The following is a 15,691-nucleotide window of genomic DNA, read 5'->3' on the forward strand; positions in this document are numbered from 1 at the left end:
CAAGCTACCCATCTATGTCAAGGAAAGTTCTTCATTAGCACTCTTCAAGAAAAATCTTGATGAGTGGATAGGAAATAGGAAATACACCCCGGGGATCACTTCTGTGTCTCTACTCAACAGTGGCACAGGAAAATAACTTTCTTGGGTGGCATAAGACATGGAACCTTGCTGGCTAGGCTTATGTAGGCCCTTGGGCCGATAGCCTAGTACCTACCTATGAACCTATGTTAAAATGGTAAAATGTTAAAAAAAGTGTGTGTGTGTGTGTGTGTGTGTGTGTGTGTGTGTGTGTGTGTGTGTGTGTGTGTGTGTGTGTGTGTGTGTGTGTGTCAGTGTCTTGAGTAGTAGTAGTGTTAAGGAAAATGGATTTTTAATTAATGTGTGGGTTTAGGGTTAGGAGCACAATGAGGGTCAAGGTTAGGGTTAGCACACATGAATACTTCCAAAATGTATTTATTTATTTATTTATTTTATATTTGTTTACCAGGAAAGTCCGACTGGACACAGGTCCATTTTCAGTGGAGGCCCAGGGAGAAAAGCTCCACATTACAATAAATTACATGAGAGTAAAAAGAAGTAGAACATACATACATATGGCATATACACACAACAGGACATCATGCTAGTGATTAACATTTCTTACAGTAGACAATTAGAGGTACATTTTTTTTTCTTGTGCAGTTATAAGTTTTGTAAGGTAATTGTACATGGGTTTGGAAGCTTTCAGGGGAGAAACTGTTTATACATAGCTGTACCCTGACAAATTCTCTTGGTATGGATTAGCCTGGTGAGTGGCATGAGCATAGCCAGTTACTTAGATAGTGGGTTTTCAGGACTTTTTGAATTGACTAAAGCAGGAGGTAGAAGTTATTTGGCTTGGCAGTGTGTTCCAGGTTTTGGCAATGGTGTTGGCAAAGAGGGACTTACCAGCTTCGTTTTTATGTTTGATGACAGTTATAAGGTTCTGGTTACTAGATCTTAAGGCTCTAGAGGGAATGTGGGGCTGAATTAGGCTCTGAAGTGCTGAAGTTATCTCAGGAAGGTAGTAGAGTTTGTGTGCTATAGAGAGTTGATTGAGTAGAATTATATGAGGCAACTCAAGCCAGTTGAGTTGCTTAAGGGATAGACAGTGGTGGGACCTATATGAGGCTTCAGTAGCAAACTTGGCAATCTTGTTGTAGCAAGATTCCATTTTATTTAGATCAGTTGGGTGGAGATTGGTCAAGATGGGAGAGGCATAGAGGAGGGTGGATAAAATATGAGTCCTTGCGATGGTTACTTTGGTGCGTTTTGTCATAAACTGTTTGTTCCTGTAGAAGAGACCAAGTTTTTTATTAACTTTCTTAATGGTTTGTGCTATGTGGATGTCGAACCTCAGGTTATTGTCTATTTCTATGCCTAGCAGTTTAGTGTGTGTGGCTGGACTGATTTGAATGTTTTCTTTAGAGTTAATGGTGAAATTATTATTTAGGGGAGGAGCTCTGCCAGGGTTGAAAAGAATTTGCTTTTTTTTTTTTTTGGGGATTAAAAAGTTTGATGTTAGTGAACCAAATTTCGGCTAGGGTGAAGTTATTTTGGGTAAGGGTTTACAGTTCACTAAGTGTAGGGGCAGCACATATGAGGGTGGGTGTCATCTGCATATTGTACTATTGAGGCAGTGGGAGAGGATGAAGAGATCTGATTTGTAAATAGAGAGAACAGCAATGGGCCAAAGATGGATCCTTGAGGGACTCCTATGGTTACTGGTAACAGGGGGGACAATTGGTCCTGCCATAGGACTGCTTGCTGACAGGCAGATAAGTAGCTGTTGAACCATGATATAGAGGAGGTACTTATATTTAGGGTGGATAGGGTATCAAGAAGCAGACTGTGGTTTACCATGTCAAAGGCTTTTGATAGGTCTAAGAATATGGAAGAAACAAATAGATCTTTGTTTCTGTGGTGGTTAACTATGTTGGTGAATGATAGTAGTGCTGTTGTGATGCTATGGGAATGTCTAAAACCATGCTGGGATATGGAGAGTAGGTTGTTATTCTAGAGGTGCTGTATTAGTTGAGTATGAACAACTCTTTCTAATATTTTGGATAAAGGTGATAGGATTGCTATTGGGCAATATTTGGTGAGCTCTAAGGAGTTGCCTCCTTTGTGCAGTGGAATTATATATGATGTTTTCCATGAGGTGGGGACTTTGCATTCTGAGAGAGATCTGTTTATGAGAATAAAGACCGAATAGGCTATAGCTTCAGCTGAGATCCAAAGGAAGTCTGCTGGCAGCTTATCAGCTGCTAGAGTGGTTGATTTAAGTTTACCAAGGAGTTTAGATATTGATTTGGTGGATACAGACTGGAGGTGAAAACTGTGGCTATTGTTTTGTATATTGGGGTGGGTTGAGGTAGTTATTGGTGTGGGGCTGCTAGTACTATTTTGGGCATTGGCAAGGGTCTGGACTCTTTCGGTAAAGAATTTGTTAAACTGAGTAGGAATGTTTTCATGGTTATTTGGAAGCACAGGGGTTGGAGTCATGAACTTTCCTGGATGCAGTGACCTTGAACTAGCCTGAACTGTTTTTTAACTGATTGCTGCATTATTTTAAAATCTGCACTTAAAGTTACATTTTAGTCGAATTTGATCGAAAGTTTGCTTGTTTGTTTGTTTAATTTAACTGTGGAGGCTGCCCACTAAAGTGTGCTAGCCTGTGTAACTAATTTATCACTGTTTCTGCATTTTCTGTGTGTTTCTACCAAAAAACAAAAAAAAAAAATCCTTGTTTTCCTGCCTTCCTCGACTAGTTTAGACCAGTTTACAGGCATTGCTGTATTCTGGGCTGTGGTGTAGTTCCTGTGTTGTCCATTACCTTACCTGGATAGAAGGAAGTTTCTTTGCTCACCAGTGGGAGTGGGGAGCCTTGAGCAGCCTACCTGTCCTTGGGGGAAGTGACCTCAGCACAAGAAGCTGTAGTAATTGGTTGTTTGGGACCATTTCTAGCTCTTTTGTAGTTCACTGTTTAAAATCCGCGTTTGCACGGCTTTGTGTGGTCGTGCTGCAGCGCCGGTTAAACAAGGTTAAACTTTTTCTGGCTCCGCCAAGTCTGCTCTTCAAATTTTCCCTTAAGGAAGCTCTACTCTTAGTATAACCAGACTACTCACTGTATTATAAGCCTAGCACTTGTTCTCAATACTTCTCTACTAAGTAAGCACTCTCGTACTAAGTAAAGCACTACATCTACTTACCACCCCTGTGAATATCCACTTCCCTTAAAGGTATACCACTCCCTTATACTGTTCTAGCATGTCAAGTGGTAGATTACTGGTGTCGTCTCCAGTTCAGCTGGTCAACCTGGGTATCTTGAGACAATGCTACAATTGTCTCATGTACTCAGACAACCCTCTCCTCCTCCCAACAAACACAAATACATGTGAGAGATGCAACTATATAGCCAAACTGGAGGCTGAACTCTCTCAACTCAGGGCTGGCATGACCAGACAGGAGGAGATGGCAACCACACACACAACAATCCCAGTCCCACATAGACCTACCACAACTGCAAACCAAACACATAAAAGCACAAAGACATACTCGGAGGCACTAATAAAAAACTTACCAAAACAACAGAGGCTCCCAAAGCAGACATCCAAAAATCCACCACCAGAAAACAAAACACATGCAACACATACTTCAATAAATCAGTGTGTCGACCAATCTCAGCCCTTAAGGCCAAGCACCTTGCCTGATACACTAGTAATAGGTGACTCCATAGTCAGACACACTGATGTCCCACTGACCAGGCTGAACAAGGAGAAGGTGACTGTGAGCTGTCTATCGGGAGCTAGGATCCACCACATAACACACGCACTCAGGTCACTCCAAAGCAAGTACAAATACGACTCCGTCATTGTCCATGCTGGTGTGAATGACCTGAGACTTACCTCCCTGGACTACATGAAAAGAGACATAGAGGAGCTCTCCGATTATGTAGCCCAGGCTGGTATGACCCTGACCCTGAGCAGCATCTTGCCCTCACCAAGAATGATACCACAATACAAAGACAAGATGGTCAGCTTTAACAATTGGCTCAAGTACTGGTGTCATTCTAAGGGGATCCAATGTCTGTCTGCCTGGGATGATATGTTGGATAAGCCACGCTGGTTCGGAAGGGATGGCTTACACCTGTCACCACTGGGCTTCCGGATATTGGCTAAGGCTCTTGCCACCCCATAGTGCCTTTTTAGGCAAGGCTCAAAAGACAAACCCACCTCCTTAGAAAACAAAAATGGAAAAAAACTAAGGGTAATGCTGCTCAATGCCAGAAGTCTAAATCTCAAGATGCAGGCACTTGATGCACTCCTCAGCATGGAGAACATCGATGTCTGTGCAGTAACTGAAACCTGGTTCAAGGCTCCTGAGAGCACCCCAGCGCTACCAGGCTATACCTCGTATCATGCTTTTCAGCCCCAAAACCCAGGCCGAACCACAAAGGGAGGGGGAGTGTCCATATTCATAAAGGACACCCACACCTCCAGGTTAGTAGCAACACATGAAGCATCAGAGACCATACAGGTGCAACTAACCATAGGCAAAACTGCTATACAACTGGTAGCATGTTACAGATGACCCTCCCAATCTCAAGAACCCCACTCAGCCTTCCTGAAGACATTGGAGGATATGAATGTATCACAAAATACCATCATACTGGGAGACTTCAACTACCCAAACATAGATTGGGTACATTATTCTAGCCCTAATATCCTAGCCCAAAGGTTCCTGGAATTCATAAATTCAAATGCACTGGAACAACTAGTCACCTCTCCCACTAGCGGAGATAATATACTAGACCTGATCATCACAAACATGGGGACAAAATGCTCCACACCGCAAGTATACCCCTCACTAGTGAGATCTGACCACAAACTTATCACCCTGGATATACATATCCCACCTCCACCCCAGCACAAAAGACCACAGTGAAAAACTTCTCAAAAGCAGACTTCACTCTTCTTAAGACTGAGATGGTATCCTTTAAGCCCACTGTGCCAGTGGATACCACATCCCACAATGCCGAATCCTTCACAAATGCTTTCTATGGACATCTTCAAGAATGCATGGATCATGCAATCCCAAACAAATCCAAGTCCCTCTCCACCAAATGTAAGCGTCCTGTCTGGTGGACCTCAGCCATAAACAAATTGTATAACAAAAGAAGGAAGCTACTACACGTCAGGGTGAAATCCCATGAAGGGAAGACATCTCTGATCAACATTAGCAGAAAACTACTTTCTCTCATAAAAACATCCAAGGCAAACTGTGAGAGAAAAATCGCTAAGGACACTAAAGATAACCACAAAGCCTTCTTCAGCCATGTTAGAAACCTGGGCGGAAACCCTCAGATATGCTCAGAGTTGATTCACAACAACAAAAAATACACTGAACCCACAGATATTGCTAACATTCTGGCTGACAGGTTCAGTGCAAATTTCTCCCCTCCTTCACCCCCAAAAGAGGAAATACTTATCCCAGCTGAATGTAATCTCCCTGTCATCTCAGATGTCCAAGTGAGAACCGCCCTAAACAAAGCAAAAAACACAGCATCAATGGGACCTGACGGTATCCTGGGGTGCGTGTTACGTGAACTCCAAGAGGAGCTAAATCCACACATAAAAATGCTATTTAACCTTAGCCTTACTTCGGGATATGTACCTGAACACTGGCGTACAGCAACAGTGGTCCCACTCCACAAGGGGGTGCCTCTACAGACCCTGAAACTACCGCCCATAAGCTTAACTAGCCTGGTCTGCAAAGCTATGGAAAGAATAATTATGGAACTCATAAACAGAGACATAGGGGACCTACAGACACTTGACCCCACCCAATTTGGCTTTGTAAAGGGCAGATCCTGCCTTTTAAACCTGGTTGACTTTTTTGAAACAGTCACTAGAGCCATTGATGAGTGCAAAGCAGTCCATACAGCATACCTGGACTTGGCTAAGGCCTTCGACACAATACCCCACTCAGGCATCATAGATAAGCTAAACAGCTTAAAAGTAAACCCTTATGTCACTAGATGGGTTGCAAACTGGCTAAAAGACAGAACCCATAATGTTAAAATCGCTGGAGCAATGTCAATCTCAAAGCCAGTCACAAGTGGTGTCCCACAGGGATCTGTCCTGGGACCCCTCTTGTTCGGCATTTATTTCTCAGATGTTAAAGCAAACATGGGAGGGCTGTGGCTGACAAAGTTGCAGATGACTGCAAACTAGGCGCCATAGTCGATACACCAGCAGATACACACATCCTACAAAAAGGCCTCACTGAAACGGACAACTGGTGCCGTAGTCACAGCCTTAAACTAAATGCCAAAATATGTATAGTCATCCCTTTTGGAAAAAACAAAGTACCCACAAATTATCACATAGACAGCAACCCACTGAGTACGGAAAAAGTAATCAGAGACCTAGGGACCCAAGTAGACAGTGACCTCTCATTTGACACCCATGTTGCCAAAGTGGTTAGAAAAACATTCTACCTTGCACACCTCATCATGAAGGGATTCACATCCAGATCCAAGGATGTCATTGTACCCCTATATTCCTCACTCATCAGACCCATGATTGAGTACAATGCCCCATTTGGTATGTACCTCACCCGGCATTTGCAACAGCTGGAGAGACCACAAAAGTACCTCACCAAAAGGATCAAGGGTCTCCAACATATGTCTTATTCTGCCAGACTAAAGAAACTTCAGCTCTATTCAGTACCATACCACCTGCTCAGAGGTGATCTCTGCCTGACGTACAAGGCCATGTCCAATCAGGATCTGATGGACATGCTCCACCTCAAAAAATCCAAATCTATCAGGACCTGATGGACATGCTCCACCTCAAAAAATCCAAATCCATCAGGACCACGAGAGCTAAAGACTTAAACCTCGGCACAAGTATGAATAGGACATGCTGGAGGGATAGATTCATAACCCAGAGGCTTCCCATGCTTTGGAACAGGATCCCAGTTCGTATTAGGCAGAGCCCCTCACTGACTCTCTTCAAGAGAAATCTTGATGAGTGGATGGGAGATCGTAGGTTTACCCCAGGGGTCACATCTGTGTCACTGCTAGACAGGGGCACAGTAAACTAATTCTATTATATAAGGGGACCTTCATTGTGTCACTACTAGACAGAGGCACAGTATTCTAGATTTATTCCGTACATTTTTGTACCATTTCATGGGGTGGCAAAAGCCACATCACTATGGCTAGGCTTACAAATGCCCCAGGTCAGATAGCCTAGTACTATACTATGAAACTATGAAACTATTTATTGTGGCTCAGAATTTTTGTGGGTTGTGAGCATATTTTTCTTGCATGATTGTATAGTAGCTGGATTTGTCTGGTTTGATTTGCTTTTTGGCTTTGTTACGGAGCTCTACGTAGTTTTGTCTGGAAATAGTGGTTTTGTTTTTCTGATATTGAATCCAGGCCTTGTCCCTTTCTTTCATTATAGTTTTAGTTTCTTTTCTTAGCCATGGGGCATAGCTAGTTTTTATTCTAATGGTTCTAGGGGGTACGTGATGGTTTAAGATTTTTATGAAGGTTATGTTAAAGTACTCGACGGCATCGTCTAGAGGTAGATGTTTTAGGGGGGTCCAGTTATAGCTTTTTAGAGTATTGATGAGATCAGTAGTTATAAAGGTATTTTTGTTTCTAACTACTCTGAGGATAGGTTGGTTGATGGTTTGGGATCTGTTTCTAATTAGGTAGGTTGGATGATGGTCACTTAGGGTATCTGGAAGACAACCAGATTGCAGTGCAAGAGGGGGGTCAGATACCAGGATCCAGTCTAAGATGGACCGGCGTTTGGAAGTTTTGTCAATTCGAGTGGGGTGGTTATAGTTTGGGTAAACCTGTGGAGGTTTAAGAAGTCAGAGGGGTTATGGTTGGAGCAGTGAAGCCAGTCAATATTGAAGTCTCCTAATAGTATGGTTTCATGTGGAAGGGAGTTGGAGGTCCAATTAAGCAGGCTTTCCATTACAGTGATGTTATTGCCTGGTGGTATAGCCACCTGCAATAATTATATGCTTGTTGGAACTTATTTTTAATTTGGCAAGGATTAGTTCTACATCTTTGAATTCATGGGTATTGTAATCTAGTTGTTCTAAGGTAAGATGATTTTGGAATAATATTGCAACACCTCCGCCCTTTTTCTCTGATCTGTCTCTTCGGATAATGTTGTAACCCGGGGCAGTAATTTCATTATTGGGATGTTGTGGTTTGAGCCATGTTTCAGTTAACACAGCGATATCTGGTTCGTATAGAGCTAGTAAGGCATGAAGGTCATGAATTTTAAGTATACTTCTTACATTAATGTTTAAAAAGAGGAGAGCTGAGGTAGGTCTGTAGTGTAGGGAATTTAGCTGATTTAAGTTTGGGCTGACTGATGTTTTGGGTCCTGGAATGGGATGTATATTACCACTGCAAGTGAGTTTATGGAGTAGGTGTAGATAGAGTTTGGTCAATTTGTGAATTATTTTTGTTTGTCTTTGAGAAGAGAGGGGGTTAGTTTTGATTTTCAGTTTAATGCGTGAGTAAGAGAAGGGTAGGGCAGAATATCCCTGTTTTTGTTCCATATTTCTGCCCTGTCCCTTGTAAATTATTTGATTATTCTGGTAAATTTTTGAGAATTACAGTCAGTCAGTAATGCCAAATATTAGACTTTATACTTATTGTTCAGTAAACACATAGTTGATTGCAAAACCTTCTATTAACTGTTTAAGTGAATTGGAGTAATATTTAAAAATTGTAAAATCCACAATAAAAATTGTCCCTACTTTTGGGCCTTTGTACTCCCAATTATTTTTGATTTTGTTCAGAATTCTTGCGTCAGTGTGTATGTCTCCTGTTATACCAAAAACATCTTAAGTATTAGGACACCATGATTTGTATTTGGTGTTAGCTTGTGAAAAATGGCTTCAACCTTTTATGTTATGACTTTATGTTTTCCCAAGTGACCCCTACAAAAGGTACACAATAGTCATAACATAATGATCTTTTGTTAGCATGTATACTACTGATAATATGGCTATAAGATATGATACAAATTAAGTTATTTTTTTTTCTTTGCGCAGCCTGTTCCATATACTTTACCACTGCAAGTTGGAATTCTTCATGGTTTAGAAATTCAGATTTGTGGTGACGTGAAGCCTGATGCTGGCAGGTAGTGTAAAACAGAGCTTTGCATTTTATTCCTTGTAGGTGTATCTCATTTGGATGTATAGATTATTATGGTTTCACAAATTATATCGTGTTACCATTTGCATTAGAGCATCAGATATACATTTGTCAAATAGTAAGTTTTCTTCTGTCATACACTTGTCAGTTGTAATGATCTGAGTTTGGGTCATCCCACTTTTGTAAATACACCTCAGCTGTCCAGATTTTTGCAGAATGTCCAGATTTTGTCTCATATTTTTTGGTTTGCTCGGTGAAAAAAATGTGACTTTCTGGCAAATCATTGAGGACTGAAGTCACTAAATAATGACAAACATTTCAGTTTCAGATTTTGTACCCTTCAGAAAATGCATATGAATGCAAAACCTATTATACCAATTTTCTAAGTTTATATGAGCAATATTTAAAATGTGTTTGTGATTCTGGGCCTTTGTCCCACCATTATTTTTGGCTTTGTCTAAATTGCTTGTGCTAAGAGGTTGAGACGTATGTGCAACCCTCAAAATAATTTTCTGCTATTGTTTTCCATGGTAATATTATCACAGCTTTTTCATGGATGAATTTTATTTAAACTTTGTTCTTAACCACCCCACTTCAGCTTAAGGGGTCGGAAACTCCTCATTCAGCATAAGTAGCCCTTTCCCACAAGATGTTTTTTATACCTCCAGATACTTGCATATCTGTCAACTTCCCAGGTGCATTTTCATCTTGAATACTAATAAAGCTTTAACTCCCTGAGTACTTTTTCAAGCAGCCTGCGATCACAGGTCTCACCGTTCTTGTAAAACTTTACTGTATTGTTTTCCAGAGTGTGGCTTCAGTATTCAGGCTGCCTCTAGACCTAGATATTGTATTCCAGCTGTAGTTCATCCCATACCATGTAAAACAATATGATACGCTTCTCACCATAGGACATAGTCAATGTACTGATGCACTCTTTTGTTGCAACAACCAGCCTGGAGTACATCAAATGCCACGAGTTCAGTGTGTAATAACTTCATCTAAATATTTTTTTTCCTCTTTTGTGCAATACAGTTTTTAATCTGACATTTGTGGTATTTAGATGCATTCTTTCCTTGCAGTAAATAAGGGTCATTCTTCAGATGACTGCCCATTACTAACATCTGCCCAGACCTAACTGAAACACCTCAGCCCTTTTCTGCATCTAATCCTACAGTGACACCCAGTTTAAAACTCTTCTGTGCATCTGCAGTATGGTACAAGTTAAGCTGCACTGCACACAGCAACGTTATGGCTAGGGATACCCCTTGTGCACCATGGTAGTTTTGTATGAAGTACACAAGCTTATCATTTTAAGAAAAGTATGTGGCATACAGTATTTACTATGCTTGTATTTTATTGAGCTACAGATTTTTGTTAAGTGGCTCTTCTTTCTTCTTCTTTTTTTTTTTTTTTTTTTTTTTTGTAGAATGCCAACATCACCAAATGGATTTTTCTTAAGGGTGTCATTTCAGGATTTTTTTTTTTTTGGTCTGTGTTGAAAAGGTATGCTGTCCAGAAACATGCACTATCTGAGGTGTGTGTGTGTGTGTGTGTGTGGGGGGGGGGGGGTTCACTTGGAGGAGAAGGGCTATACAATGGATGCTGGTTTCAATCTGAAAATCCTGTCTGCTTTCTGGACACCAGTACTAATTCCTGACAAATTCAGTTGGATTCCTCCATTCATCATTGTATGCCTCCTTTTGCAGAGATCAGCTAGCCTCCATCTCCCAAAAAAGCAGCCTCCTGACCCCAGAGTTGTCAACTTATCCATGAAGCCTACACAGGGAATAATGTCTAAAGTCCATGTGCTAAACCAAAGAAGGTCAAGCCTATTAATCTGCCCTCTTCCAAGATCTTGGAAATTTATTATAAAACTAGATCACATTTGTTTTTCAAGGCCTTCCCCTCATGAGGTTTTTAGCATTGAGATTCTTGACTTGCCACTTCATGTAAAAGACCTACAACTTCTTATCCATTGTTATAGGGTTAATAAGATAGATATTCATTTTTAACTACCCTCCCTCCCTGTATGCTCAGCTGAAGGACAGACGGTGCCTTAATTCACCTGTTTTTTGTATGGGCACCAAGGGCAGACTGGGCATCTGGGAGTTCTGGCAAATGCAAGAAGGGCCAGTGCCAAAATGGGCCGGTGGGCAGGTGCTCTTCGAAATTGTATGCGTAAAAAATGCTTTTTATTTAAATCAATATCCACAAAATCACAACTGTAATTTTCCATTGTCCAAATGCATCCAAAGTGTTATTAGTTATGGTTAAATGTAATTCATCAGCAGCCCGTCACATAATCTGAGTATGTGAGTGACATGGCTGCTGATTAATCCTGTTACTCTCCTGTTCTCTTCCTGTATTTTAGTTGTGAGGGAGAGAGCAAGAGAGTTAAAAAACGAGTGAAAAGTGACCAAAGAAGAGAAAATTAGCAATATGAATGGATTAATGTTTAAACTTTAAGGTAAATTGTCAGTTTTTTTTTTTTTTTTTTCTGGCAGGGCCAACCAGATATTTTCTGCAGTTTTTTTTCCTGGCAGGATCAACCAGATACTTTCTGTATTTATTTTTTTTTTCCTAGCAGGGTCAACCAGATAATTTCTGTATTTAATTATTTCCTGGTAGGATCGACCATTTCACAACATATCTTGCTGTGATTTGTCATAGATTCATATTCAATCCAGTATTTCAAGTGCATGATAAAAAAAAAAGAAAAACTTAATGGGCACACACATCTGCAAAGCATCTAAAATGTTGTTAATATTTTCTATAGTTACCTCTCATTGCCAATTGTCCTGTTCGATTCTCAGCTAAAGCGTCTTCTGTGTAGAGACATGCGTGAATGGGCATACCTACGTTGAAGGTTGTGCATCAGAGCTGGCAACTCGACACGTAAAAATCTACTGCCAATCATTAGCGGACCGGAGTTCCGCTGTGGCGACCCCTAACTGGGAAAAGCAGAAAGACAACAACAACAACCTTTCATTGCCAATGTTATATTTGCTTTTGCACATGTTTATATGCTTAGCCCACTGTTTTGGAGCATTTCCTAAACCTGACGTGCAATGTCTTAATGATATTTTCTGGAGTTCAAGTGTAAACCATACCAAATATTTAAGAAGGATCTGCAAACCCTTCAAACGTTATCAGATTTTTTTCTCTTTCCACCATTAAACTGCGACCCCTTTGTATCTGCAAAAGGCTAAAAGTTAATGGTCCATTAGAAATGCAATACGTTAATGCAGGTGTTAATCAACCAACCGCTGGTAGTTACCTTGGCCAGTCCCAGGCCTGGACCCTTTTTTGATTTTGCGCTCACAGGTCTTCCTTCTTCTTCTCTTCTTGTCTTCCTCCTCTGCAGTCAGCAAGGCCTCCTCCAGAAGCTCTACTCTCACTGCACTGCAGCCGGTGATTGAGACAGGCGATCATACATTCAGCAGGGTCCTAACACCCCTCTTCTATAGAACTTAGGGCACTATGCTAAAGCCCAGGCCCTCTTTGCTCTCTATACTTCTGCAACAGACTATGTAGCACAGTAACTTTTATACATAGGTTATGGCCTACTTATGAGGGACAGCAATTGCACTGCTACCAGCGTGAATGATAACAAATCTTTATAACTTCTTAACTTGACTGATAACAGAATAATCAAGAATAGAAAATTCACCGCCAGCCAGCCAAGTAAATGCTCCATAGCTACGCTTTCTATAAACAAGTGTCCACACTAGTAAAAACGGAGCAAAAGCAGGAAAATCTTGTATAAAATTCTATTTTATTCTCCAATAAAAGACAAATAAAATGGATGAGCGCGCTTTCGCTTACAAAGCTTCATCAGATCCATGTTAAATAACCTTCCCCCAAGGCATTTATACCTAAATTCAAAAGGTTCATGACCAATCAGGCTTCCATATCAATTACTACTTTAAAAAACAACATATGTTTAAAGACATCTTCTAAAAAATTTTGTGTATCTACTATAAACAACTTTACTATATGTCACCTTGCAAAAATTATAAAGAATAAAAATATATATATATATATATATATATAAACTAAAATTATAAATAACTATATTTTAAAGATAGTACAGACACGTACCCACGTCTATGACTAAATCTGGACAAGTAATGAAATTGGTGCCCTGATATACGTGTGATATTAATAAACTAAATTACTTGATGAATTAGGTACAATGGAGTTCCATATATATATTGGTCTTTATATATACAACTCTCTATGCATCCAATAAAAACCATATACATACTAGTTAAATGTTAGACACAATAGAGCATTTCTAATATTCTGTGACTAGATTAGCTTATAAAATATATGTAGGAAATGTAGACAATGAACATTGTGGTCATCTTTTCAAAACTATCTAATATTGCGACATTTCCTTAATGATGGTTTTATAGATGTACTTCTTATCTTTGCCTTATATTTTCAATTGAAAGGTTTTTGCCTTGGTAGAAGTCCCATACAGTGGTATTTTTAATTAATGGGTATTGATTCAGGTTTAGCATAGTGTTATTTAATTTAATATTAGGATTTAAGTGTACTGGTTTCCCTAGTAACAAAGTATCCTTAAGATTAAGGGAGGATAAAAATTGGGGAATTTTACTCTTCTGCCATACTCGAATACTAGCACCTGTAGACTTCAGCAGTCATGTACTTTATTGTAGTCGCCAGATCAAGGTGAAAATGAACTAGGTTTCAGCCCTACAGTCTTCTTTACCATATTTTGTCAGCAAATAAAACTACCGTGTTTTATATAACTCAAGAGTAGATCCTCTGATCAATGGCGATCAATTAAATACCATGGAAAAAAAACAAATACAATAGGAAAATGTCAATATGTAACATACCTTCCTTATAATGCCGTCATAAATCTTAGAAAATCAAATGAAAATGAATAAACTGCATCATGGAGTTTATTCAAAAAAATCAGTGTTTATTAGGGAGACTTCTTAAATATACAATTATATACTGCTATCTAGTGGAATGTTTATGTATTATACATTTTATGTAGAAAAATATAATTTGTGACAGTATTTAATCATTTATTTGGGATGTCCCTGAATGAACACCAACTTTTTGAATAAATTCCATTGTGCTATTTATATTTTCATTTGGTTTTGTAACATTTATCAATGTATTATAAGTAAGTTACTGTATCTTATGTATTGAAAAAGGTTTTAGCAATTTGTTAAATTGTGCTAAAAAATTCTCTTTTGCATTTGTTTTTCTTAGTAATTAATTGAAGGCCATTGATTGGCTGATCTGTGCTGACATTATATAAAAATATTGATTTTATTTGCTGCCAGATACAGTGAAGTAGGTGTAAGGCCAAAATCTGGTCGTTTTGTCCATAACCTGATGTCTGCAGTAAAGTACATGACTGATGACTTTCATATATATGTATATGTGTGTCTGTGTGTGTGTGTGTGTGTGTGTGTGTGTGTGTGTGTGTGTGTGTGTGTGTGTGTGTGTGTGTGTGTATGTATATGTATATATATATATATATGTGTGTGTGTGTGTATATATATATATATATATATATATATATATATATATACGTATACTTATACTGTATGTATATACGTGTTAGTAAAAACTACAAGAAAAACAAAAAAACCTAGCCAAGCTAGAGTTTTCACTATATGATACCTTAAACCTCCTGCAATAGAAGCCCAAGGGATATATGCAAATGACCCCTTAAGAACATCAAGTGTTTCATCTATATGGCTTCTGAATGTCCATGACTTTTTACTTTTTCTTTTTAAGTCTTTGTGGAAACATTCAGGCCAATAAAACTAAATCCCACTAGCTGTGGACATGCATGTTTTGGCCTTCTAATGACCTCGACAGCATAGCATAAGTGGCCTGAATCTATCCACAAAGACATACAAAGGAAGATCAAAAAGTCATGGACATTCAGAAGCCATATAGCTGAAACACTTGATGTCCTTAAGGGGCCATTTGTTTATACTCCATGGACCTCTATTACAGAAGGTTTAAGGTATCACAGTGAAAAATCTAGCTTGGCTAGGTTTTCCGTGTAGTTTTTACTAATTGTTTTGTATGTGTGACCTTTTTACTTTTTGGTTTTGGATGTTAGTTGGGATATTTTGCAGACACCTTAAAGGTTATGGACATCAGCTGGGTGCAAAGACCCTCTGTTTCTAAAGTATAGCCAAATTGTTCACATATGCTGTATTGATGCTTAAATTTAAAAAATTTGGCTATGAAGATAGCCTAGCTGGAAGTATCAAAGACAGTGCAGCTAGGGAACATGATGCTAGACCATATTTTAATGAATATAGTATGAGAATGGATAGTACTAGGGCTAATAACGGTGACAGAAGTAGAGATATAAATACCAGTTTGCGATATGTTACAACATTTAGCAGAAAACCTAATGGGGTAAAACTTATTATTATTAAGAATTGGGATATATTAAAAACTAGG

At 39.3% G+C, this 15,691-nt stretch overlaps 1 protein-coding gene across 1 annotated transcript in view; it reads left to right on the forward strand.

Annotated features, from left to right (window-relative positions):
- Positions 1 to 15,691, forward strand: part of LOC122804503 (galectin-3-like) — a 272,792-nt gene that overhangs the window by 137,188 nt on the left and 119,913 nt on the right. Inside the window, exon 4 of the mRNA XM_044074416.1 lies at positions 9,115 to 9,203. Within this exon, the coding sequence (XP_043930351.1) occupies positions 9,115 to 9,203 (89 nt within the window). The remainder of the gene's footprint in view (positions 1 to 9,114; positions 9,204 to 15,691) is intronic.

The sequence above is a fragment of the Protopterus annectens genome, chromosome 6.part0 (assembly GCF_019279795.1).
Source record: "Protopterus annectens isolate FY-2018-M chromosome 6.part0, PAN1.0, whole genome shotgun sequence".
Taxonomy (NCBI): domain Eukaryota; kingdom Metazoa; phylum Chordata; order Ceratodontiformes; family Protopteridae; genus Protopterus; species Protopterus annectens.